Raw genomic sequence first — 27,010 nt, forward strand, 5'->3', positions numbered from 1 at the left:
ATGAACACATCTTACGCTACAAGACTGAGGTCCAGGAATATCTATTCATGGGTTGGAAGGCCATCGCTGGATCAAAAACTAAGGAACCAAATCTATCAGTGAGTGACAGTCCTTTGGGCCTACTTTTCCGAGCTTGACTTATGTTATCAAGTCTGTTCTAGTTATTCCATCCTAAGAGTATTTATTTGGTTATAGTTACTAGAGATTGAAGAATAATAAATATGAGTTTATTATAAGGAGGAATTGTGTTTGATTCAAAAAGATAAATGAGGTAGCATAAATGTAGTGCTTCATGATAAAGAAATATCAGTTAATAAATTGTCTTACGTATAGGATCAGAGCAAAAATGGATAGAGTGTTTGCCTTGCATGCTTCCAACCCAGGTTTAATCTCTGGCATCCCATAAGGTCCCCCAAACCCTCCAGGAATGATCCCCAAATAAGCCAAGAGGAAGTCCCTTGGCACCACTGGATGTGGCCCCAAAATAAAGTCAAATATATAATAAAATACTTAAGATATTTTAACATCGGGGCTGAAGTTACAGTATAGCGGGTGGGGGTGTTTGCCTTGTGCGCGGCTAACCTGGGTTCAATCCCTGGCATCCCATTTGGTCTCCTGAGCACTGCCAGGAGTAATTCCTGAGTGCAAAGCCAGGAGTAACACCTGAGCATTGCCGGGTGTGGCCCAAACAAACAAAATCTTTAATATCTAAGCGAAAATATCTATATAATGCTGTATAATAACAAAGTAGGGTTAAATATTGTTCCTATATTCCTCCCAATCATATTAATGTCAGAATAATTTGATACTGTTTTTGGGAGATTTCATGTTTGGGGAAGTCTTTGTTGTTCTTTGTCAAGAACTGAGAGAAGGGGGCTGGAGAGAAAGAATAGCAGGTAGGGCACTTACCTTGCACAAGGCCCACCTGGCACCTAATATGAGCCCCACCAGGAGTAAGCTGGGTGAACACAGCTGGATGTGGCTCGAAAACAGAAAATGGGGCCAGAGCAATAGTACAGCAGGGTAAGGCACTTGCCTTTCATGCAGCCAACCCGGGTTTGAGCCCAAGCATCCCATATGGTACTCTGAGCCCGGGCACCAGTACTGATCCTTGAGTGCAGAGCCCGGAATAACCCCTGATCGTCGCCAGGTATTACCCAAAAGCCACACAAAAAAAGAACAGAACAAAACTTGAGAGATGTTAGGAAAGGGTTCATATGAAGGCATATGGATTAATTATATTAAAATAATGTATCCAACCCATCGCATCTACTTTTGCTTAAAGCTAGGTAAACTGGTTTGCCGGTAGAACTGATTAGATGGAAACAGATTAGGGTATTTTCCAGCTGCAAAGCACTTTTCTCTATGTTCAGAGAGTCAGAGCAGCTTGTTCCATCTTAAGTGCCTAACATAATTTCTTTTGTTACTTCTAGAGAAATGAGTGTGAAAATAGAAGGTTCAACCAAGATTCACATTCAAGTTGGACAGTTTGTGCTTATTGAAGGGGATGATGCAGAAAAGCCATATGTTGCTAAATTGAAGGAATTGTTTGAAGATGGTAAATTTGGGGTTGGGATGAAAATCTTTCCTCGTGATTGTGGTAGATGGTGGGAGAGGGGAGGAGGTTGATTCTTCTGTTTCAGCAGCATTTAATCTGGGAACCCTGGATTCTGAAGTGGGATCGTTTAAGTACTCGCTATACCTTTGTCCATCTAATAATTTACTCTTTTTCACTCACTAGTGTAGTATTTAGGTAAAATGGGATGGGTATGCATGAATTTAGTTTTTCTGTACTGTGTAGGAGTGTTATGACAGTATTTTTTAGGATGGAAAAAAGAATTCGGAAAGAAGGGAGAAAATTAAAAATAGGTGATGGATGGAACAGGAAATGGCTTAGAGGCTAAAGTGCCCGTGTGGGTGTGAGACTAAGTCAATCGCAGAGTCACTGCAAGCATCAAGCATGATTCTTGCAGCTCTGCCTCTCTGTGGTCCCTGGTACCCTGAGTAATTTTCAGCCAAGCCACACTATAGGGCCAGAACTAAAGGATATGATCTCTGGCCAGCATCATGCAGGAAAAATGAATTGCAGTACTGTGGCTTGGAGTGACACAAGGAGAACATGTGTGAGCATGCATGCATGCAAGCAGAGTATAAATAAGTGGCCACTCCCACTTGTCAGTACAAGTGTGATCCCCAATGAGGGAGCATCGCAACAAGGCGGGTGATCCCCTGGGAGCACCATAACTAAATGCACAAGCACCATGACCTAGTGTGTGTGCCTGCCCTCGTCACTGCAGTCACAGCGTCAACAGAAAGAAGGGAAGGAAGAAAAACCAATTAGAGGACTTGCGCTGTTTAATTTTTCTTCCTTTTGTCTTAAATTTTGACATGAGGAAGTTAGTAATAAATTTGAAAAGTTTTTAGAAAAGAAAAGGTGAATTAGGTCAGGTAGGTATATCAGGAAAACAAAAGTCTTTAGATAATTTACCTAGAAGGACTGTAGGGATCTAAGAGATAGTGCAGTGAATAAGGCACTGACCTTATGCAGCAGATCCAGGGACCAGCATTGCGTGGTACCCTGAGCATGGAGCCAGGAGTAAACTCTAAGCTCTGCCAGGTGTGCACTGCCCCCGGCCCCTCCTCCCTCAGGAAGGGTTTGTGTATGAAGACTAAAAAGACTAGAAGAAAAAAAAGCTGAGGCTGGAGCAATAGCACAGCGGGTAGGGCGTTTTCCTTGCATGCAGCTGACCTGGGTTCGATTTCCAGCATCCCATATGGTCCCCTGAGCACCACCAGTGCTGAGTACCTGAGTGCATGAGCCAGGAGTCACCCCTGTGCATCGGCGGGTGTGACCCCTCCCCCCCCCCCAAAAAAAAAGGCTGTGTTATCCAGAGACTAAGTGCAGAAGGTCAGTAACATACCTCAGAGTCAGGGAGCAGAAGGGAAGGCAGTGCCTGCAAGTGCACATAGCCTCAAAGCAGTGTTGAGGTTTTAGTCGGAAAGGTGGGATGGAAATGCATCTCTTATAAGATGGAGTAAGGAGAAAGAAGAAACATATTTGGTGATTTCAAATTGCTAAGAGCTAAAAGCGGAATGACATGGTAGATAGTACTGTGGAAACTTGTATGCCTAAAGCACGAACTGATAGAGTGGATGAAGTGCTTTACAGTACAAAGTAAAGAGGTGACAGCAATGATGATGTCAAAAATGAGTATATGTCCTTCCCCTTGTAGCTAATGTGAGCACAGGACAAAATGAAAGGTATAATGATAAGGCAGAAGATTGTAAGCATGCCATCTCAGTAGCCAGAACTCTAATTCTTGCTAAAATTTTTGTGTTGCTACTGTTCGAAGGCTTCTTTAGAGTTTGCTTTGCAAGACCATTTAGCTCTTGTGATTCAAAGGTCCTCTCAAGTAACATTTCCGTTAGGAAGTGAAGCAGAGTAAGAAGAGCTTGGACACTGGTAGCATTTGATAATGCTGGTTGGTCCTGGGCATTGACAAACTATTCAAGATCCCTGTAACTTGATTATTTTATTTGGAAAAGGGAGATGGGCACCATACTATTCTTTAGGATTATTAGAGGATCAAAGATAATATCTTCATCAAGCATTAAGTACTTAATATGGTACCTAGTACACAGAAGTAGTCATTAAAATATTCTTGCATTTTTTTGTTCTTATTTTTTTGAGTCACCCACCTGTGATGCTCAATACCGCTATACTCAATACTCAGTGCCTCTATACTCAGGAATCATTCCTGATGTGCTCAGGATACCATGTGGGATGCTGGGATTCGATCCTGGGTTAGCTGGGTGCAAGGCAAACACATTTCTGCTGTACTATCTCTCTGGCCTTGTTCCTGCATTTTTTTTCCTAAGTCCTTTTCGTGACTACCTCCTAGCTTCTGAACTTTATTTCAAGAAGCGTGCTCGAGTACAATGGTTTGTCCGATTCTGTGAGATCCCTTTGGGTAAGCAGCATTTGTTGGGCCGGAAGCCTGATGCGCAAGAGCTGTTCTGGTATGATTACCCCAGCTGTAACAACAACATTAGTGCTGAAACCATCATCGGCCCTGTTCAGGTAGGTGTCACCTTATCCGCAGTTTTATCTTGACTCTTTCTTGTTGCAGCTTAAACTTAATCGCCTCAAATAAATTATTGACTCTAATTTACCTGGCAAAATGCGGTTTTCATCTTTGCTTGCCTGCCTACAGCACCTCATCATGTATTTGTTGGAAACATGTATTATGTGTTAGAGACTTCTAGAGGAAGTAACATTTAGATTAGGACCTGAGCGATGAAAAGGAGTTAGCCAATGTATCTTGGTAGAAAATTATATCCCCCTTACGACTGTAGCAAACATAAAGTGTTGGGAAACTGAAGAAGCTTACTTAAATGAGGACTTCACTTTGAATAAACCTGTAGAGTTCAATTTACTTTAGGCAGATACGGGTTATGAAATGTAATGATGAATCAGGTTCTAAAGAGCTGTAGGCTATACTGAGACATAGATTTGGAGACCAATACAAAGGTTATTCAAGATAAAGGTTTATTCATTCAGGCGTAAAAATAACTGCCCAAATGAGATCAGACCATAATGTGAAGTATGGTTACCTAGTGAACAGATGTTGCTTTAGTGCTAGGGCAGCTACACTTTGATCTAGCATGACCATAGTTATATTTTTTTTTCTGATTATGGGCCCAGCATAATATATGCCACAAAATGATTTATCTCTGTTGCATGAGTAAAATGCAGACATAATCTTAAAAATAGGCAGGACCCTGATAGTGGAAATAAGAACGTAATGAGCCAAATTTGACTAGTGACCACTATGACAAATAGTGATCATTCAAGAGATACAGGGGGCCAGATTGTAGAATGCATTGAGAATGATCTTGCTATATAGGGAAGCCATTTTAGACTGTTAAGGAGGGGGGAATATCTAGAGAAGGTTTTGTGGAAAGGCCTGGCTTGCATGAATAGAATGAACTAGAAAAGAAAGCAGTTAGGGTATGGAGGTCAATGAAGAAGAGTCTGCAAAATTATGCTATGCCATGTTTGTATCTCTTGGTTTCAGAAAAGTGACGTAAAATGCGAACAAACGCTTTTAATCTTAGCTTTCCTGGAGCATTATTTTGGCTCTTTTGTTCCTCATTTTCTCCTATTCATAAATATACCTATTTCTAAATTCAGGTTATAGCTTTAGCCCCAGATGAAAAGATACCCAAGGATCTGAAAAATGAGGAGACATTCTTTGTGAAACTGTCTTGGAATGAGAAGAATTTTCGACCACTATCCCCAGAAGTATTTGCTGAGTGGAGTAAACTACACGAAGACAGCCCGAGATACCAGATGCACAGAAGAGGCAAATCTAAAGGCACGGAGAGCCCCTGGACCACAGCAGAGCATGGGGCCGTAAGGATTGAGTCAAGGCATTCCACCTCCAAATCGCGTCAAACTCCTACCCATCCTGTCACCCCACAGGCAAGGAAGAAGCTGGAGCTTGGCAGTAAGTATGGAATGGGTCACTGGAGGGGCAGTATTGAACATCTAGTTATATGATCAAATAATAACTCATGGGAGAGTGTTGATTCAGTACAGTTATGAGTCAGATTACTGAGTGGACACATGTTGACATATACTGTAGCACTGTAGCACTGTCCTCCCGTTGTTCATCGATTTTGCTCGAGTGGGCACCAGTAATGTCTCACAACAAATTGTGAGACTTGTTATTATTTTTGGCATATTGAATACGTCATGGGTAGCTTGCCAGGCTTTGCCGTGCAGGCATGATATTCTCAGTAGCTTGCCAGGCTCTTGAAGAAGGGTGGAGGAATTAAACTCGGGTCGGCCTCATGCAAGGCAAACGCCCTACCCACTGTGCTATCGCTCCAGCCTGTTGACATACACATGAAATTAAAATTTACCATTTAACTCATTTTTTATTTTAACTATTTAAAAGTAGAGTTTATCGATACTAAATATACTCATACTATATACCCATCGACATTATCATTTGTTTGCTTTGTTTAATTTTGGGGGCCCAGGCCCAGCAGTGCTTGGTGATCTACCCCAGGGCTCCCAAATGTGAAGCAAGTGCTCTCACCTTTTGAATATTTTCCTCATCCCACTGTCATCTAATACTGAAAATCAGCACCCATTAAATAATTTCCCATTTCCCTGATCCCTTATCTTCTGGCAATCACCATTTGACTTCACCTTTGAATTTGACAGATCTTAATGGCTCATCTCTGTGGAATCATACAGTATTGTCCATTTCGAAAAAGCTTATTTATATTAGCAAGATAGCCTCAGGTTGATCCATTTTGTTCTATATGTGAACATTTTTTTCCCTTTTAAAATTGAGTGATATTCTTCCTTGTGTCTCTTCCACATTTTGTTCATTCATTTGTCCGTGGATTGTTGGGAAGCTTTCACAGTTTTGCTTTTGTGACTCTTGATGTAGTAAATATTGGTAGGCAAATACCTATCTGAATTCTTGCTTTCAGATATTTATAAGTGGAATTATGGGATCATTGGGTAATTTTCTCTTAAAAGGTTTTTTGTTTTGTTTTTGGGCCACATCCAGCAGTGTTGAGGACTTACTCCTGGTTCTCCACTCAGGGATTACTTCTGGTGGTGCAGTGGGAACCACATGGGGTGCCAGAGAATGAACCTACCGTGTATAAAACAAGCTTTCTACCTGTTGTACTATCACTCCAGTCCCTATTAAAATTTCTTGAGAAATCTTCATACTGTTCCACAATAGCTCTGTAATTTTTCATTCCCATCACTCATGTAGGGTGCTGTTGTCTCCTTCTTTCCAACACTTGTTCTTTTCTATTTTGACGGTAGCCATCCTAGTTGGTATGAGCAATATGTCATTACACTTTTGTTTTGCATTTCCCTAATGATGAGGGACACTAATTATTTCTTTAAAAACCTTATTTTATTTAATGATAGAACTAAGAAATATGTATCTTAAGCCTCTTTAATTCATACTGCTGTTTCTGATCTATGCCACAGGGTTCCACTCCTCCCTCCATGTTCCAGAATTGGTGTCTCCCTTCACAGGAAGAGGTCTGGGCCTCAGGAACAATTCTTTATTTTTTTTTTTTGAGGGGGTCACATCCAGCGACACACAGGGGTGCATTCAGGTTCTGCACTCAGGAATAATTACTCCTGGCAGTGCTCAGGGGACCATATTGGATGATGCTGGGAATTGAACCCAGGTTGGCCACATGCAAGGCAAGTGCCCTACCCACTGTGCTATTGCTCCAGCCCCCAGGAACAATTCTTACACAAAATATCTTCAAAAGAGCCCTACTGCTACCACACCCAGCACTAAACTTACTAGTCACGTTCTATGTTTATTTGTAGTACTTTCTGCCTTTATTAAAAAAAGTATTTTCAGGGCTGGAACTATATTCAAGTGGGTAGGGCACTTACCTTGCATGCAGCTGACCCAGGTTTGATGCCTGGCTTCCCATATGGTCTCATGAGTACTGCCAGGAGTGATCTCTGAGTGCAGAGCCTGGATCCAGCTCTGAAGCACCAGAGGGTATGGCCCCCAAACAAAAAACCAATTTATTTTTCTCTGTATTTTTGGGTCACTCCTGGTGATGTTTAGGAGCTACTCCTAGCTTGGTGGTTGGGGTCAGTCCTGGTGGTACTTCAAAAAGCAGGCAGTGCTGGTAAAACCTGGGACTCCACAGGCAGACTGTTTCAGCCCTTTAAGTCATCTCCCCAACCTCTAATGTATTTAGAATATGTTCCACTGAAAAATTTTCTCCTGATGATTTACGTTATTAGCAATATATAGCTAAGCTCTTACTTCTATTTTCGGGCATTTTCCATCTTTGCTTTAATTTTTTCTTTTGTTCTGGGGCCCTACCTGGTAATATCAGTGCTTCCCCCTGGCTCAGAAATCACCCCTGGTGGTGGTCTGGGGCCCATATGGAATGCTGAAGTTCAAAGAAGGTTTGGCCACGTGGAAAGCAGGTGCCTTACCCCTGTGCTGTTACTCTAGCCCCATGCTTTAGTTTTTTAAAAAGTGACACATTACCATAACTGAAGAGTCAAATACATTCAAAACAAGTATAGGTAGTTCTCACTTCCTTCTTTACCCTTGTGTCCTGTTTACTCTAGCCTCATGCTTTAGTTTTTTTTAAGAAAGTGACACTTTTTGGGGGCTGGAGTGATAGCACAGTGGGTAGGGCTTTTGCCTTGCACACAGCCAACATGACCGACACAGGTTCGATTCCCAGCACCCAGTGTGAGCACCGCCAGGAGCAATTCCTGAGTGCATGAACCAGGAGTAACCATTGCCGGGTGTGACCCAAAAAGCAAAAAAAAAAAAAAGAAAGAAAAAAAAGTGACACGTTTTTTGGTGGTGGAGAATGGGCACTGGTAAAGGGACAGGTGTTTCATTTTATGACCAAAACTTAGACCCGAAAGCTTTGTGACTGCTCTCACAGTGATTCAATAAATAAAATTATAAAAAATGGGAAAAAAAAGTGACACGTTACCATAACTAAAGAGTCAAATACATTCAAAACAAGTATAGTTAGTTCTCACTTCCTTCTTTACCCTTGTATCCTGTTTCTCTACCCCATCTTTGTATGTAATTACATAGTATGTGGTCAATTTTTTAATTTATAGTTTATCTTTTCCTGTGGATTTTGCAATAATTGGCATCAATATATAGGAACAGGAACATATCTATTTCTCAATATATCATAAACATGCCTATATACAGAGATGCATGTAATTTTATTTCCCACTCTTAATACACTGGAGTTGTATATACTGTATTTATACTTTTCTGTTTTTTTTTCATAGTTGCCACCTCAGTTGGTGTGGGCCTAACAGTTTAGTGCTCAGTCCGTGTTGCTCTGGTGTCACTGGAACCATCCCAGTGGTGCTTGGCAGGGGGACTCACTGTGGGACCCAGGGTCTCACACTTGCTCGACATGTGCTCTGCCACCTGAGCTCTCACCTTGGCCCTCTGGATATATTTTTTTCCATCTTACTTTTTCTTCAGTAAAATTGATCTGCAAGCCACTTTTTGGTTGTTCTGAAAAACTTCACCCTTTTCGGTATCATTATCCCTTTTGAAATTTTTGGTCTACCTGTCTGGTTTTTGTTTTTTTCTTTCCCAGTTTTGGGGACCATGCAGTCTTGGGATTGAACCCAGGGCTCCAGCATCCCTAGAGTGAGATTCAGCCCTTGAGTTAGCTCTCTAGCGTTTTCTTAATACTTCCTTAGCACAAGCTATATGTCTTAGAGCTGAAATGTATTAAATGTTTGGGAAATGAATAAAAACTACTAAAGAAAACAATATGTACTTGTGATAGGCAGAAATAACAGTTTCTTTTGACTGCTCAGTTTGCAAGACCTTGAAACTGTAAGATGTTTAGACTTGACAGTTGCGTAACTGAAGGAGGAGGGTGCTTATTTGGGCACCTGTTTGTTCAAATGAGGTCAGGAAAGAGGTCACTAATCTTCACAGGCTAAACTCTAAGTGCTCTTTTAAGAGTGCTCTTTTGAGAACGAAGCCTCTGAGGTCACACCAAATACTTGGTGTGAGCAGGGTTGTCATACCTGAAGTGCTAGACAGCAGCTCGGAAAACTGAGTTGTTTTTCACAGAAGTTGTTTTCTCTTCGCAAGCTGTGTAGAGTGCTGGTGATAAAATTAATGCTGTGTCTTTGGCAATTTCCCTTGGACTTAGGTTTGCACCAGATACCCAACAGTAGGAATTCCAAACAGACTTCATGGACCTCATTGGATTCTCCTGGGAGAAGAAAACGGAGTGTTGCCCTCTCTGAGGTTACCTCTCCTTCCAAGAGGTCATATTATGATGGACTTCTGACCTTGTCTCCACGTCTGAAAACCCCGGAGAAAACTAGAGCTATTTCGCAGTCATGTACAAAGGATGAGAAGGAGGGCAGATCTGAATGCTGTATAACTTTGAGAACTCGAGTTCCAGCTTTGAAAACTACAGAAACACCTGACAAAATAACGCTTTGCCCTATAATAAGGTATTGGATACCCTCCTTGGTGATTCTGAAACCAGAAAGTATGAAGAGGTGACTGAGACATGACCCTGCCCCCAGAGAGCAAATCTCCATCTTTCAAGTGATAGGAAATGGAAGGGGCTCAGTTAATTCTCTTAGAAGAGTAGGTTGTTTTAGCACGCAAAGTCTGTGTCACAGACAGAAACACTGTTCTCCCGTTGTTCATCGATTTGCTCAAGCGGGCCCAGTAACATCTCTGTTTTGAGACTTGTTACTGTGTTTGGCATCTCCGCATGGGAGAGATACTCTTGGTAGCTTGCCGGGCTCTCCGAGAGGGGTGGAAGAATTGAACCCGGCTCGGCTGGGCTGGCTGCGCGCAAGGCAAACCCCCAACTGCTGTGCTATCCCTCCACATCAGAAGCTTTTTGGAAACAGATTTTAAACCTCTTTCCAGAGATAACAAATTGATCTCCAGGCACTGGGCCCAACAATCTGCATTTTTGAAATGCTCTTTGGGTGATTGGTAAGCCCAACACTCCTATAAGAATCAAATGACTGGTGCTGGGAGCATAGCTCAAGTGGTAGTGCATAATCATACCATGTACAGGGCCCTCAGTTTGATCCTTGGCACTGCCCCGATGAAGAATAATAAATAAGGCAAGACCTGAGCATAGTGCTAGAGTTAAGGCCCTTGCCTTGCCTGTTGCCTACTCAGGTTCACTTCCCAGCACACAATGGTGCCCTGAGCACTAGCAGGATCTATCTCTGAGGGCACGTCAGATATGACCCAAAACACAACAAAATGAAAAGTCCTGGATTTCATTACTGTGGCTCCTTACCACATGTTAGCCGTCATTTTCTTTGTTATTTCTTTAAATGAAACTAGACTCAAAAAATGAGGTACAAGGAGACAGTAGATCTAGAACAAACTACAGCTTGACAGCATTCACTGTTTTATAAATAACAGACTGTAAATAATGTGACAAGCCCCAAATCATGCATTTCACTGTCTCCTGCTAAGAAATGCCAAGACGAGACTGGAACAGTTTGCTTGATAAATGCTGTATATGAAGTATAGAGCTGCTTCGTGCTGCTCTTGAGTCCAGACAGTAAGTTTATGGAGCATCAGAAACAAAAGAATGAGAAACTCTGCTAAGATTATTATGTTCTGATTTCTAGGGCAATGAGTTAGATTTCAATTATTACAGTATGTTAGGGAAACTTTGATCTCTATGTTTGGATCAAACTTCAGTTAATAGCTGTCCCTAAGTATCTGGTCTGAGATTGGCTCCAGGAACTATAGAGATACCAAAAGTCCCGATACAAAATGGCAGAGTAATTACATGCAATTTATACACATATACTTTAATCTAGATGACATAATTTTACACTGTAAATACTACGTAAGTAGTTCCTCCTGTATTGGTTAGGGAATCAGAAAGAAAAGTCATCTGCATGTTCAAATGCAACCATCTTAGACCTGTTGACATGGTATGTTGTTTTTGTTTTGTTTTAATTAGGTTTGGGGTCCTGATGGTACTAAGGGCTTACTCGTTGCTCTGCACGTAGAGGTCACTTCTGGCAGGCTTGGGATCAAGCCCAGGCCAACTGTGTGCAAGGCAAGCGCCTTACCTACTGCGCTGTCACTTATCCCCGTATATAAATTTTTTTTAATCCAAAGTTGGTTGTATTTGAAACCCAGGGATAAGGAGTATTTTTGTTTCATATTTGTTTGTGAGTGCAACACCAGTGATGGTCAGGGCTTATTTCTGGCTCTGTTCAGGTATTACTCCCAATCAAGTCAAGGATACTAGATGTGGTGCTGGATATTGAACCTGAGTTGGCCTGTGTAAGGCAACGTCCTACCTCTAGCCAAGGGTAAGGAATTGGAATTCTATAAATACTTTTAGCAAAGTGTGATCCTTCCAAAATAGTTGTAAGGGGCCAGAGTGCTAGAACAGCAGGTAGGGCACTTACCTTCCAAGAGGCTTGCCTGGGTTCAGTCCTTGGCACCCAATATTGTCCCCTCCAAACAAAACAAAAATAGTTGCAAAAAGAATAAAAGCTAGTCAAGGCTCCTGGTTATCTTCTCGTACCTGCCCAAAATTGCATCCCTTAATTTTGCTGTGGTATCTTGCAGGAAGGCAGAAGAACCAGAAGCTCGGGATGAATGTACTCCCCGTCGGACAAACAGAAAGAGTTCGCTCTTGACCTTGAAGCGGATTAGACAACAGCTTCGGTATGACTGCTCCTTGATAAGCAGGCAAACATTTGTCACTGCCATCTGTGACATCTGTCATTTTATTTCTCATGTTGTTTGTTAATTGCTAATCTAAGATTCATCTTTCATGTCTACAATTCTGTACATTTTACATAAAGTTCATAGTTTGAATGGGGGGCAGTAACCCCTGTTCCCACTCAGCAAGACTTAAGCAATGAACGCTTAAGAGTTTGATTCTCTTAGATTCAGGTTTGAACCCATATCTCAGTTATTACAGTCTCGGGTTGGTTACGTAACACATTCTATTTTTTTTTTTTAATTTTTTCTTCTTTTTTTATTTAATAAATAAAAAAAACCCCTCTTCTTTAAATTAGTGAAAAACCATGAGGTACAGTTATAGGCTTACAAATTTTGTGCTTGGGTTTCAGTTATACAATGATCAAGTGCCCATCCCTCCACCAGTGCCCGTTATCCATCCCCACGGGTCCCAGCATCCCCCCCCCACCCTCATCATCCCCCCCCCCACCCCCCCCGTCCCATCCTGCCTCTGCGGCAGGGCATTCCCCCTTGTTCTCTCTCTCTTCTTTTGGGTACTGTGTTTTGCAAGAGAGGCTTTGAGTGACAATCATGTTTGGTCTATCGACTACTTTTAGCATGCTTCTCCCACCCTGGGAGGGCCCTCACAACACCCTTCATTTGGTACTCTCTTCTCTATCTGAGCTTCCTTTTCACCTAGAGCCTGTGGCTGGCCTTCCATTCATGGAGCAAAATTCCTGGTACTAATCTCAGCCATTCCTGGGTGTTAATCTCCCTTTTTGTTGCTTTATGTTCCCCAGATGAATGCAATCTTTCTGTGTCTATCCTGCTCTTTCTGACTCATTTCGCTTAACATGATACTTTCCATGTAGTACCACTTGTATGTAAATTTCATAACTTCATCTCTTGTAACAGCTACATAGTACTCCATTGTGTAAATGTACCAAAGTTTCTTTAACCAGTCATCTGTTCTTGGGCACTCAGGTTTTTTCCAGATTCTGGCTATTGTAAAGAGTGCTGCAATGAACAAACAATTGCAGATGTCACTTCAACTATACCTTTTTGCCTCTCTGGGATATATTCCCAGGAGTGCTATAGCTGGGTCAAATGGCAGATCAAATTCTAATTTTTTGAGAGTCGTCCATACTGTTTTCCAAAAGGGTTGGACCAGCCGGCATTCCCACCAACGTAACACATTCTAAACCCCCATTTCCTCATCTATAAAATGGGAATAATAATATTTCTAAGTCACAAAGTTAGAGTGGGGGTTATCGGAATAACAGGAGGTGAGCCTTTACGTCCTATTATTATGTGTCAGGAACAAGGACCCATGAAGGGCGACTTCATCCCAGGAGAGGCTGCAACGCCTCTAACCCATACTGGCTTGTTTTGCTTGTATTTAGAATCAAAACATTGACTACCAGAAAATCATGTGTCTTACATTTAGATTTTTAGGAAAACCTGAATGTGACAAAGAGAGTAATGCAAGTGACGAAGAGGAGGAAGAATTCCTGCCAGCAGCAGAGAATTCAGACTATGAAACCGAGGAGGAAGAGGTTCCTACACCACCCGTTGCTAGAAGAACACCCAGACATTCTTCCTTACAGACCCCATCCAAGACACCAAAAAAAACTGTATGGTTCTTTTAGATTGATTTTCCAGTGAAACATTCATGCCTTAATTTTAAAATTGTATAGTACAGGGGTTAAGGCACTTCTCTTAACACACTGACCTTAGTTTGTTATTTTGCATTGTATGTTGTTCTCCAAGCACTGCCAGGAGTGATCTCTAAGTACAAAGCCAGGAGTAAGTTGTGAGCACAACTGGGTTGACCTAAACCAACCAACCCCATCCCACCCCACCACCCCCTCCAAAAAAAATTGTGATGTGATGCTTGGGGTCCCTTCTTATCAACAGCTAGATTTGAGCACAGTTCTGTTATATTCAAAACTATTCCACTTGGATTATTGATGGAGAGGCCCTAAGTGAAATTCAGCACTGAAAATGAGGCCAGTAGATACTATGGTATTTTCCATTCAAGTTCATTTTAGTAGCTGAACTTCCAGAGGGAAGAATAAGAACCCGAGTGCTCATCTTTGTGTTTCCCACAGAATCTTGAAGAGGGACCAGAGAAGTAGTAGGGATTCAGGGTTATGCTTTGCATGTGACAGATCGTCTTGATCCTTGCCATATGCTGGGTGCAGCCCTGGAGACCCCACAGAGCATTGCATTCTCAGCCTCTCACACTGAACCATAACAGATGACCTGAGAATTGCTGGGAGGATCCCTCCCCCACAGGCCTTCTGACCAATGCTTGGGAAACTCCTTCACTCCCCTCCCTACTTTGCCAGTAAATTAGGTCGCAGAACAGTTTTTTCCTGATTATTGCTCAGTGGACTTTGAAACCAGAGCTGTTGGCCATATTGCTTTTTTGGTACCATATGGTACACCTGAGTAGCTGGAAACACTACTTAGTGCTGTGAATAGCAGGGAGGTGACGAGATGAATGCATGTCTTTTTTCTTTGTACATGTGGGGTGTGTGTTTTGCCACTGAGTGTCTCAAGACCCTGAAGTCCAACCCGATAATCTCCGGAGTTCAGAATTTCTTTTTCTTCTCCTGACCAGGAGCTCATAGATGTTTGGCCTTTAAATGGGCAGGTCTAAGTGCTTTCTGGCTCAGGGAGACTGGGGGAGTTGCTGTGGCATGGAACCAGGCTAGAAGCAGAGGGTGGTGGGCGGAAGCGAGTCATTTGTGGAATCCATGTGCAGATGGGGTAGCAGTCCTGCTCCAGTCAGCAGGAAAACACAGGGAAAGGCACCGTTAGACTACACTGACGCCGGTCGTTCGCGAGAAATCTTCTAGACTGCAGAAGTACCATGCTATAGTTTGACTGTCTTTTCAAACAATTCTAGGGGAGAATTATAAGAATTGAACCATTTGTACTGCCTATTCTACCTTGTTTGGGGTAGAGAATTTATAATTTCTTAAATATTTCTTGTCTTCTGGGACTAGAGAGAAAATACATGGTTTAAGACACTTGGTCTCATGCATGGCTGACCCCAGTTTGATTTCTGGCACCTTGTCTGGTTCCCAGAGCACTGCCAGGAGTAAGCCTGGAGCACAGCCATGTGTGGCCCCAAGAGAAGAAACCCAAGTAACTTTGTAATACTCAATCCATGCTTTTTTCATTCCTTTCTCAACTTGATACTGTTTTCAAATCCTAATTATGGAAATTAGACAAAAGAAATGTAGTTTGGGGGGCTGGAGCGATAGCACAGCGGGTAGGGTGTTTGCCTTGCACGCAGCCGACCCAGGTTCGATTCCCAGCATCCCATATGGTCCCCTGAGTGCATGAGCCAGGAGTAACCCCTGTGCATTGCCGGGTGTGACCAAGAAAGCAAAAAAAAAAAGAAATGTAGTTTGGGACTGGAGCATTAACACGGGGTTAAATGCACGCAGCAGAACCCTCTTCGAATCCCCAACACAACACATCGTCCTCCCGGCACCACCAGGAGTGATCTTTCAACATCAAACCAGGAATCAGCACTGGAGCAGCTGGGTGGAGCACAATAACAAGACAAATAAATGGTGTTTTGATAAGTGCAAAGAGTATCCTGCGAGGTGACACAGGGACAGGGCTTTCTGGAAGAACGAAAGAATTCACCGCTTTGCTATACGAGATTTGTTCTAGATGATGTTTTGCTGCTTTTCCCTTCTGAAATGTATTCTCTCTCTCTTTTTTATTCTCTTTTTTAAATGCAGGCGAAGCCTAGAGCAGCACGTGATGCCACACCACAGATTCGCAGCCGTAGCCTGGCTGCCCAGGAACCAAGCAGCATGCTGGAAAAGGCCAGGCTGAGGTGGGGAAGCTTGCACGTGAAAAGGGACCCCCTCCTTTTCACGTAGAAGGGGGTGTTTTATAGTCCATTGTGGACATAGTAAAGGGAGAGAGTTGAGTGCGTGTAGAAAAGAACATACCTCAGAGCCACACAGAGGATAATATTGGGCTTCAGGCTTTTCCCTTACATGTGGCCAACCCTGGTTTGATCCCTGACAACTGCATATGATCCCCTGAGCATTGTCAGGTGAGGCCTAAAAACCGGAAAAAAAAAAAAGAAATTCCAAATAGATCCTTCTCGAGTAGAGCCTAAGGGAGCCAATGTAGAGGTTTCTCCTTCTGGACAAGTTTTTCCAGATTACTGCCCTATTTTCTCAGAGAGAGGTGATTGGTCAGGATATTGCTTCTCAGTTGGAATCTCCTTTATGTGGGGGGAAATTTGTAACCCAGGATCTTGTCAGAAATCAGCCGACTCCTGTGAGATGAAGTTTTCCACACATGATTTGGGGGAGACGCCCCAGGGTCATTTACCCTGGCTTAGAAACACTGAGTTGAGTGGTGTTGAGGAGGGCGTGGGGTGGAGGTTTGCTTCTGATTCTGAGGCCTAATGAAGGGATTTAGGATAAAGGCATCATCTTGGATTTGTGAATGTGTTTTCCTTACCACCTGTGAGTTTGAAGATGGTATAGTCTTTCTAAAGTCTATATATTTTAGTCAATACTAAAACCGTTGCCTCATTTAGGCTGCATGTTTCTGCTGTACCTGAGTCTCTTCCCTGTCGGGAACAAGAATTTCAAGACATCTACAATTTTGTGGAAAGCAAGCTCCTTGACCATACTGGGGGGTGAGTTATATTGAGGCGTGTAGGAGACTGGGGTACAAAGCCTCTGCTGGTAATTACTATAACACCTCGGGTTTATATTTCAACTAAGTAATATTTCCCTGTTATCAGGAGAACTGGCAGCCATTGCTTAACATGAAAGCTTCTAATTGTTTTTTTTAATGTAGGAGTACTGCTATTTATTCAGCCACTGATTAACTGATTGAATTGTGCATGAACTCCACCTTACTTTTTTTTCCATTTTTTTATCATTTTATTTATTGAATCACCATGAGAGCAGTTACAAAGCTTTCAGGTCTAAGTCTTGGTCATACAATGAAACACCCATACCTTCACCAGTGCCCATTCTCCACCCCCAACAACCCCATTATACCCCCATCTCACACCCTCCCCCTACCTGTGGGGCAGATGATTTCCACATTACTCTATCTCTACTTTGATCACATTCAATATTTTGACACCAGACCCATCATTATTATTTGAGATTTTAGCGATAGCACAGCGGGTAGGGCGTTCGCCTTACAAGCGGCCAACATGGCCGACCCGAGTTCGATTCCTCTGCCCCTCTCGGAGAGCCCAGCAAGCTACCGAGAGTATCTCGCCCGCACAGCAGAGCCTGGCAAGCCACCTGTGATGTATTCGATATGCCAAACACAGTAACAACAAAGTCTCCAATGGAGACGTTACTGGCCCCGCTCGAGCAAATCGACGATCAACGGGAGGGCCTTTACCTTTACCTTTACCTTTACCTTACCCCAACATTCAGATATGCTGAAAAGGCAACAGTAGACAATTTGTTTTCTATTGCTGGCTATGAATAACATATGATGTTGCGTGGCTGCAGTAGTGATCACACGATTTTGAAATTTTAACTCTTAAATCTGGAGGGATTTCTGCCAAAACCTGCTGGGTTCCGAGATTTGCTCCTGAGTCTCTGGGATCATGGCCGTTAAGCAGCTTGATCAGGAGCCAGAAAGGCCGTTTGTGTGCGATGACTTGGGGTCTCGTTGGGATGGGGAGGACAGGACCAGCTCCACCCCCATCCTGTGAGGCCCAAAATGTCTCGTCACTGCGGACCCAAACCTGACTGCCCAGTGGCCTCTGGAGGATGACGGCCACCGAGCCACCAGGGGGAAGCAGGCGGAGGGAAAACACCCTTCCCCCCCTGGGGTGGCCTGGCGACAGTAAACTACTGTGTGGTCTGGACGCATTTCTGCCAAAAGCCGCTGGGTTTCGATATTTGTTTGAGTCTCTGGGATCATGGCCGTCAGGCAGCTTGATCAGGAGCCAGAGAGGCCATTCGTGGGCGATGACTTGGGGTCTTGATGGGGTGGGTAGGACAGGACCGGCTACACCCCCATCCCGTGAGGCCCTGCGTGTCTCGTCACTGCGGGCCCAAACCTGACTGTCCAGTGGCTTCTGGAGGATGGCGGCCACCGAGCCGCCAGGGGGAACAGGCCAAGGCACGAAACCTATTCCCACTTGGGTTGGCCCAGCATCGGTAACCTACTGAAGGGACCGGACGCATTTCTGCCAAAAGCCACTAGGTTTCGAGACTTGTTTCTGAATCTCTGGGATCATGGCCATTAAGCAGTTCGATCAGGAACCAGAGAGGCCATGCCTCCAGTTATATAGCTGAGCCGGAGGTGGTTTGTGGGTGTGTTTCCCACATACCTAACTTTTGGCCGTTTACTTTCTTGGTAAACTTTGCCCAAGTTTTTGGGGTCTGGCCAAAGGCACAGCAGCAATTTTGGGGTATCTGGAAGTCTGAAGGTGCCATCAAGCTGCTGACTCACAGGTACAGATTGACCTGCTGGTGGCACCATACCCCCTCTGACATGGTTTTTGATAGAAATAGAAGTTCTGCTTTCAGAGCCTTGCATGTGGCCGGCTTCCCATATGGTACCCTGAGCACCGCCTGGAGCAATTCCTGAGTGCAGAACCAGATGTAACCCCTTGAGCATCACCAGAGGTGGCCCTTCCTCACCCCCTTACTCACAGCCCCCCCAAAAAGTTTTCTGCTTTCAGAGAAAATGCAACTGGCATACAGCATCATTTGGGGATAGAGTGAATCTAAGTATGCAGACCCCGCTCGGACTAGCCTAAGGTGGTCCTTGCTGCCCTATGCCTACGTCTGCTGGGGGAGGAGGAGAGGAGGGCAGCTCTGCTTGTCCTTCAGGACACATTTATAAAAATCCTGACAGGCGAGACAGGTTCTGGCACACACCTAACCCACACGTCTTCCTTCTGGCCTAGGTGCATGTATATCTCTGGGGTCCCTGGGACCGGGAAAACTGCCACTGTGCATGAGGTGATGCGCTGTCTGCAGCAGGCAGCCCAAACAAATGATGTCCCTCCCTTTCAATACATCGAGGTGAATGGCATGAAGCTGACAGAGCCCCACCAAGTGTACGTGCAAATCTTCCAGGTAAGCAGAGCTGCTTGGGCCTCGGTGGCACACGAGAAGGGAAAGGTTTTTTTGTATGATTACTTGTCTATGACATGCCAGGCATCACCCTTTGTGTAGAGGGAACTAAATGGAGGAGGAGGAAGAATGAATACCTTCTAGGATCTTAAAATCTAGGAGCCAGTGAATGAATAACTGGATGAAATTCAGGACTTTGCAATAAAGTGAAAACCACTCACAGAGGAGACAGTGTGATAGACTATATAAAAGATTTAGAGGTTGGTTAGGGTTTGTACTTCTCTGTTTTCATTGACCGACTGTTTTCTTGGATAAGTGACATCTCCGAGTAGGGCCGTGTGGCAGCGGTACATTGGGGCAGGTATGTTTGTCTTGCATGTGGCTGACTCAGCTTTGCTCCCTGACACCATATATGGTTCCCTTCCTGGAATCCACCAGGAGTGAGCCCTGAGCGCAGAACCAGGAATAATTCCCGAACACTACTGGGTGTGGCCCCCCAAACCAAAAATAAGTAAATAAAACCATGTAGTGGTGTTTTTTGAGCGGTAATTTTGGCATCTGGTCTTTTTGTTTGTTTTTAAGATTTACCCAGCCTTGCTCGGTGCTACCTCTTGCTTAGTGCTCAGCAGGTCACTCTTTGACCTGCTGCATTGCACCATTTCGTTTGCATGTTAAACAGAATTTCTCTTTCTTTTTTGGTTTGTTTTTGGTTTGGGGCCATATCTAGTGGTGCTCATGGCTTACTCCTGGTTCTGCACTCGGGGATCACGCCTGAGAGGGGATGGGGGACCATATGGGAGGCTGGGGATTATACATGGGTTGGCCATGTGTGAGGCAAGCACCCTTCGTGCTGCAATATTGCTTCAGTTCTTAAACAGAAGTTGTTTTTAAACTTCTTGATCCTTTCTGTCTCAGCTTAAGGTTTAGGTTAGAGGCTGGGAACTGGGGGTCTGACTCAGTGACAGGGCACTTGCCTTGCTTATATGAAACCTTGGGTTCAATTCCTAGCACTGCCTGGTCCTCTAAGCACCCGCAAGAGTGACCTGCTGAGCACTAAGCAAGAGGTAGCACCGAGCAAGGCTGGGTAAATCTTAAAAACAAACAAAAAGACCAGATGCCAAGAAACGTGGCTCAGTGGTAGAATGCATGTCTCACTTTGGTGTAGTTGATTTCAATCCTCTGTGCCACTAACGAACAAAAACCCAAAGGCCAATGGTAGAGGACAATGAAGTCCTTAGCCTAAATAGCTTCTTCTATTTGAAAATCGAAACCCACGAGTTTAACATAACTCTGTATAACGATAACTTTGCATCTACTGTTTTCTCCCCATTTCTTTCCACTGCAGAAACTGACAGGCCAAAAAGTGACAGCTAACCATGCCGCGGAACTGCTGGCAAAGAGATTCAGCTCCCGAAGTTCTTCCCAGGAAACCACCGTGCTGCTCGTGGATGAGGTAAGGAATTGCCTGTGGCAGGATGGGAAAGGTGGACATGGTTCCTAACGGCACTGTTTCCGGTGCAGTACTGGCCCGGCAAAGAGGCCTCGCTCCCTTATTCTCCTATACTCTTCTCTGGTGGTGACAGGCACATAACGGTGACTTCCTTGCTCCTTGGTGTGTCCTGAAAAGCTTAAGTGGTGGTCACAGATCCTTCCAAGGGGGCCCGGCTTTGTCTGTGGTTGTTCCTGCATCTCTCTCCATTTTTCTGGCAGCTTGACCTTCTCTGGACTCAGAAACAAGATGTACTGTACAATCTCTTCGATTGGCCTTCTCACAAGGGTGCCAGGCTTGTGGTCTTGACCATTGCCAATACCATGGACCTGCCAGAGCGTATCATGATGAACCGGGTATCGAGTCGACTGGTAAGTTCTAGAACTGCTCTCATACAGATCCATAGAAGCTGGCTTAAAGAATCGCAGAAATGTCTGACTAGGGCCTCAGCGGCTAAGCATGTCTGCCTTGCAAGGGTAAGGTCATGAATTCGGCTGTCAGGGCTGCTTCTGGTGCTGAGCATGGTTCCGACAGCTCTGGTGTCTTAGATCCCTGGTGCTGCAAGCAAGAACCGGGTGTCTGAGAGTAACACAACTAAAGGGGCGTAATGTCTGGTGATCACTCCTCGTGGGGCTTGAGGAACCACGTGCAGTGCTGGGGCTTCAAACTGGGATTTTTGGGATACCAGGCCTTACCCACTGTGCTATCTCTCTGGCTTTGTCAATTGTTTTGTGAGGCTTGGAACAGGTTTGGGGGCTCAAGGGTGGCTTCCCATTCTGACTACCGGGGCGTGACCAGTGACGTTGACCCTCTGTCATCTTGCCTCCCAGGGTCTCACCCGGATGTCCTTCCAGCCCTATACCCACAGCCAGTTGCAGCAGATCCTGCTGTCGCGCCTCAAACATTTAAAGGCCTTCGAGGACGATGCTGTCCAGCTTGTAAGCAGGAAGGTAAGCGTGCAGGAAGTTTTTAGGGTGCCATAAGCCAGTTGGTAGGTTTGTGTGGATGGTCTGCTGGATGCTCACATCCTTGTGCCGAAGCAAGGAATGAAGAGAAATTTAGAAAGTAAATCCTGATAAAAGCAAGTAACCAAAGGTAAAGGTAAGGTAAAGGCCCTCCCATTGATCGTCGATTTGCTCGAGCGGGCCCAGTAACGTCTCCATTGGAGACTTTGTTGTTACTGTGTCTGGCATATCGAATACTCTCGGTAGCTTGCCGGGCTCTCCGAGAGGGGCGGAGGAATCGAACTCGGGTCAGCCATGTTGGCCGCTTGTAAGGTGAACGCCCTACCCGCTGTGCTATCGCTCCAGCCCAAAAATGAACCAAAAATGAAACAAAATTCTACGATAACTTTTTACTCTCTTTAGAAGGCTTTGAAGTATGTGGGGCTTAAACTGACTCAGGTAGCAAGCAGCTTTGTTTAACAAAAAGACAATATAGTTCATCAAATAGGGAAATTTGCTTTGAATTCTGACTCTAATTATTGAAGAGTTACTTTAAAATTTCCTGCACCTCACCTCTTTGCTGGAAAAGAATAGTAGTAATATAAAGCTGCCAGAGGTCATCGTGAGGATTAATGAGGTCATGTCTGTCAGGTAAGGAGCAGGGGGCACAGCACTGAATGCAATGTATCGATTCCTGCATTCTCTAAGATCACCAGAGAGTACCAGCTGAGAGACGGTCCCTGCAGCTACTGAGCAACAAAGGTTCGGGACTTCTCTCCAGCTGAGGGAAAGAGACCACACATACTGATTTCCAGCATGTAAAATAATTCTGGGGGGCTGGAGAGATTAAGACTGCAGTGGTTAAGACCTTGTTTTTCATCCTGACCCAGGTTCAGTTCCTGGCTCCATGTTGTCCCCTGAGTTCCATCAAGAATAACCCCTCAGGGGCTGGAGCCATAGAACAGTGGGTAGGGTGTTTGCCTTGCATATGGCCGACCCAGGTTCGATTCCCAGCATCCCATATGGTCCCCTAAGCACCGCCAGGAGTAATTCCTGAGTGCAAAGCCAGGAGTAATCCCCTGTGCATCACTGGGTGTGACCCAAAAAGGAAAAAAAAAAAGCCCTGCGCACAGCCAGGTGTAATTCCCTCTTCACCCCAACTCATAGCTCTCCCCCGTCGCCCAACGGAAAAAAAACTAGAAATAATAATAGTACATTATAAAATGTTTTGAGCCAATCTTGTGAAGATAGTGAGATGCACATTAAATAGCGCTGCCTTGCACGTGTCCAACCCAGGTTCTGTCCCTGGCACCACATATGGTCCCCAGGAGTGATCCCTGAACTCAGAACCAGGAGTACACTGTGAACACTTCCGGGTGTGACCCAAAAACAACCACCACCATCATCCCCTCTCTTTTTTTTTTTTAAAACTTATTCCAGGAAGGGAACGGTGGTGCCAGTTCTAAGAATTTAAGTGACAGATGCATTGGATATCTTACTGCAAATTCGTGCAGTAGGGGTGCCCCAGCTGCAGAATGGAGTCGCAACGGGGCCTCTGAGTCTCCTGGCTACTGCTGATGTTGTCTGATGATGTTTGCAGGGACAGTAGAGCTGATGGTGCTAGCAGAGACTGTCTCAGCCTGTTGGGTGTAAGGGAATTAAGTGAGGTATCACTTTAAAGGCTTTTGCTAGACCACTTCACCCAAGTTCTTGTGTTTTTCTCCTGGGCTGAGATGGCCAGGAAGCCTCAATAAAATGTTCCTCTTGTAGGTAGCAGCCCTCTCTGGAGATGCACGCCGCTGCCTGGACATCTGTAGGCGGGCCACAGAGATCTGTGAGTTCAGCCAGAAGCCCGGCTCCTCTGGCCTGGTCACTGTGGCCCACTTACTGGAAGCAGTGGATGAGATGTTTTTGTCATCATACATCACTGCCATCAAGTAAGATGCTTTTGCTTCCTGATGCTGACCTGGGGCACAAGGCTGGGAGGTTCAGGGAGACGTGTGTCCCTTCTTGTATTCTACCTACATTTATTGAAGACACTTCCTTACAGGCATAGTCTAGTCAGGGACACTGAAATTTAGCCCAGTAATAGATGAATAATTACTGTTTATTGTTTATTTCTAGGACTTTAGCAAAATAAAGTGCTGTAGGTCAAAGATGGAACCACTTCCTTCCCTTGGCTCTGACTGGTACATTCAGCTCAATGCTACATGAGATGGGGTGCTGTTATACAGCCAGACAGTTGCTATGTTCCCTCACTTGCAAAGTGGCTCTTACATATCATTTTGAGACCTTGGGAGTTGGATTCTCATTGCCAAATAGTACAGGAGAAATATTTCCTGGTTTTTTTTCCACTTCTCTAAAGACACAAACCGTTTTTGCTTTACCTCTTGGCTGGTGGTGCAACCACTGAGGAGAATTCACACTTTGTTCTCTTTAAGAAATTCTTCCGTTCTGGAACAGAACTTCCTGAGGGCCATCCTTGCAGAGTTCCGTCGGTCAGGATTGGAGGAAGCAACATTTCAACAGGTGATTGATCTCTTTTTTATTTTAAGTTTTGGGTCTGGGTTTTTTTTTTGTGTGTGTGTGTGTGTGTGTGTGTGTGTGTGTGTGTGTGTGTATGTGTGAGATACTCAGGGGTTATTCCTGCATCGGCATTTAGGAATCATTCCTGACAGTGCCTGAGGGAGCATATGGGCTGCCAGGGATCAAACCTTTGAAAGGCAAGTGCCTTACCTACTCTGAGGGAGGGGGCTAGAGCCATACTTTCATACAGGAATTACTCCCTGGCGGTACTAAAGGGACCATATAGGGATTGAACCTGCGTTAGCCATGTACAAGGCAAACACCCTACCTGCCGTACTATCTATCACTCTGGCCCCCGGGAGTAATTCCTGAGTGCAGAGCCAGGAGTAGTTCCTGAGCATCTCTGAGTGTACCTCACCCTCCCCCCCCCAAAAAGAAGTTATGTCATATTGGGGGCAAAACTTTCAGAACAATTTTATGCAGTTTAAAAGCAAAAGATCTGTCCAAACACTCCTTGGATTCATTATGGTTTATGCTATTAGTGGTTTATTCAAAACTGGTATTTACATATAATGGCCTGCCTTAGCAGATGAATTAGGTTTTGTTTAATTTGGTCTTAGGGCCAGACATAGCAGGACTCAGGGACCATGTGTGGTGCCAGGGATCAAACTCAGGTCATCCTTATGCAAGGCAAGCGCCTACCCCTTTACTATCTCCAGTGCCAGAAAAGAACTGGTAAAGACATTTGAGTATAATTGGATTATGTATGACTGTTTTCCATCTCAAAAGCAAGTTAGGAGAATATAGCAGCTACTTCTTTCCTTCCTTTTTGCTTTTCTTCACTTTATATTTTTTGTTTCACAGTAGGGGGCAGTATTTATTCATATTACATATTAAGACACTGACATCGTTCCTCATAGTTGAGTTTCGGGTATACAATATTCCCACTTTGATCCCACCACTAGCATCAACTTCCCTCCACCCTTGTCCCCAGGTTCCCTCCAGTCTCCTTCTTGTCTCTTTAACGGGCATGACAGCATTTAATAAAAATAAATAAATAAATAAGTCGGGCCAGAGCAGTAGTACATAGTGTGTTTGCCTTGCATGCGGCTAACCTGGGTGCAGTTCTTGACATGCAGAGCTCACAAGGAGTGACCTCTGAGTGCAGAGTCAGAAGTAAGCCCTCAAAACCATTGGATGCAGCCCCAAAACAACAAAATTTTCCCTTTCCTTTTCCCCTCCCCCAGTTGTTCCTCTGAATAGGAATCACACTTGGCTGAGTGGTGTGTTATTTACGATGCTCACTGGGGTTCCAACTCATGGTTGTGACACCGGGGATCACAATTGGCTCTGCTGGTCTGGGAGCAAAAGTACAGCGGGTGAGGCACTTGCCTTGCACACAGCTGATACAGATTCAATCCCCAGCACCCCATGTGGTTCCCTGAGCACCACCAGGAGCAATTCTCAAGTGCAGAGCCAGGAGTAAGCCCAAGCTTTACTAGGTATACTCCTACCACCTTTTTTTTAAAGCACACACACACACAGTAACTTGCTTGGGGCTTGCATTTTTTAGTAACTGAATGAAGATTCGGAGCTGTCCTCTAATTTTGAAGCCAACACTGCAGTCTGCTCCTGCATTTATGCCCCTCTGGGCATCCTTTGTTACCCATGAAGCACCTGGACTAGAAAGTGTCTGATTTTCCTAAAAGAATAAGCAGGATTGCTTTTCCTTTTAGCCTTTCTTGCAGCTGACTTCAGATTTGCTTCTTGTGTCTAGATTTACAGTCAGCACGTTGCATTGTGCCGGATGGAGGGTCTACCCTATCCGACCATATCAGAGACCATGGCGGTGTGCACTAACCTGGGTGCCTGCCGCCTTCTCCTCATGGAGTCCAGCAGGAACGACCTGCTCCTCCGGGTGCGGCTCAACGTCAGCCAGGATGATGTGTTGTACGCGCTGAAAGAATGAGGTGTTTCAGAGCAGTGACTGATCAAGGATCTGGATTTCATCTCAAATGTATATGAAACTGTCATGTGTTTTGAGACTTTTTTTTGTCCTGGTGTTTGGTTAATTTATGGATATTATAAAATGGCATTTGTAAAATTAATAATTTGGAGACGTGGGTTGGGGAGGCCCAAGGGGAGCACACACCAGAGGCCCTGGTCCAAGTATCCAGAACACGCGTGTCTCCCCCGAACCCAAGATGATCATAATGAAATGAAATCATTCTGTAATATGTCCTCTGGCTTTTCATTTTTGTCATTTCACATCACGTATGTTGGTATGCTAAATTGCACATTTTCGTTCTGGGAGTAAATATAAAACTTGGTTACATCTGAGAAATAACTAGATGATCTATCTGAGCAATCATCTAAGACTGAAAGGAGGTACTGAAAACTGTCCCAAGCAAACAGGAAGATCTTTGAATCTGCTAACCTGAAAACAGGCCAGTGTCAGGGAGTGGCTACTTCTGGAAGATTCCAGCTCCACTCACTGCATTTCTGGGTGTTAAACGGTGTCACGAAGAGGTGCCCCCGTGACACTGCCTGGCTGAAGTGTTAAGTGCCCTTTGCAGGGAACAGGTGCGCTCAGGTAGCCAAGGGAGGATTCTAAAAGCCCTGAGAGGGGCTGCAGCGCCCCGCGCCGGGGCCCTTCAACGGAGCTACCTG

The 27,010-nt window shown here is 44.5% G+C and overlaps 1 protein-coding gene across 1 annotated transcript; it reads left to right on the plus strand.

Moving 5' to 3' along the window:
• On the plus strand, window positions 1–26,330 carry ORC1 (origin recognition complex subunit 1). Its single transcript, XM_056122220.1, has 16 exons — window positions 1–98; window positions 1,434–1,558; window positions 3,903–4,081; window positions 5,195–5,510; window positions 9,733–10,090; window positions 12,159–12,257; window positions 13,723–13,909; window positions 16,040–16,137; window positions 16,858–16,959; window positions 19,213–19,384; window positions 20,727–20,834; window positions 21,092–21,241; window positions 21,701–21,820; window positions 23,585–23,751; window positions 24,256–24,343; window positions 26,118–26,330. The coding sequence occupies exons 1-16, from the start codon at window positions 1–3 to the stop codon at window positions 26,307–26,309; spliced, it is 2,559 nt and encodes an 852-aa protein (XP_055978195.1). The 3' UTR covers window positions 26,310–26,330.
• Window positions 26,331–27,010: the final 680 nt, after the last annotated feature.

The sequence above is a fragment of the Sorex fumeus genome, unplaced genomic scaffold, assembly GCF_029834395.1.
Source record: "Sorex fumeus unplaced genomic scaffold, SorFum_2.1 ptg000045l, whole genome shotgun sequence".
Lineage (NCBI taxonomy): Eukaryota > Metazoa > Chordata > Mammalia > Eulipotyphla > Soricidae > Sorex > Sorex fumeus.

Bases quoted from the DNA above. Each gene is read 5' to 3' on its own strand.
- ORC1 (XM_056122220.1), top strand. From the start codon at position 1: ATGAACACATCTTACGCTACAAGACTGAGGTCCAGGAATATCTATTCA. The intron at 21,242-21,700 runs GTAAGTTCTAGA...CTTGCCTCCCAG, and splicing joins ACCGGGTATCGAGTCGACTG to GGTCTCACCCGGATGTCCTT. The intron at 24,344-26,117 runs GTGATTGATCTC...TCTTGTGTCTAG, and splicing joins AGGAAGCAACATTTCAACAG to ATTTACAGTCAGCACGTTGC.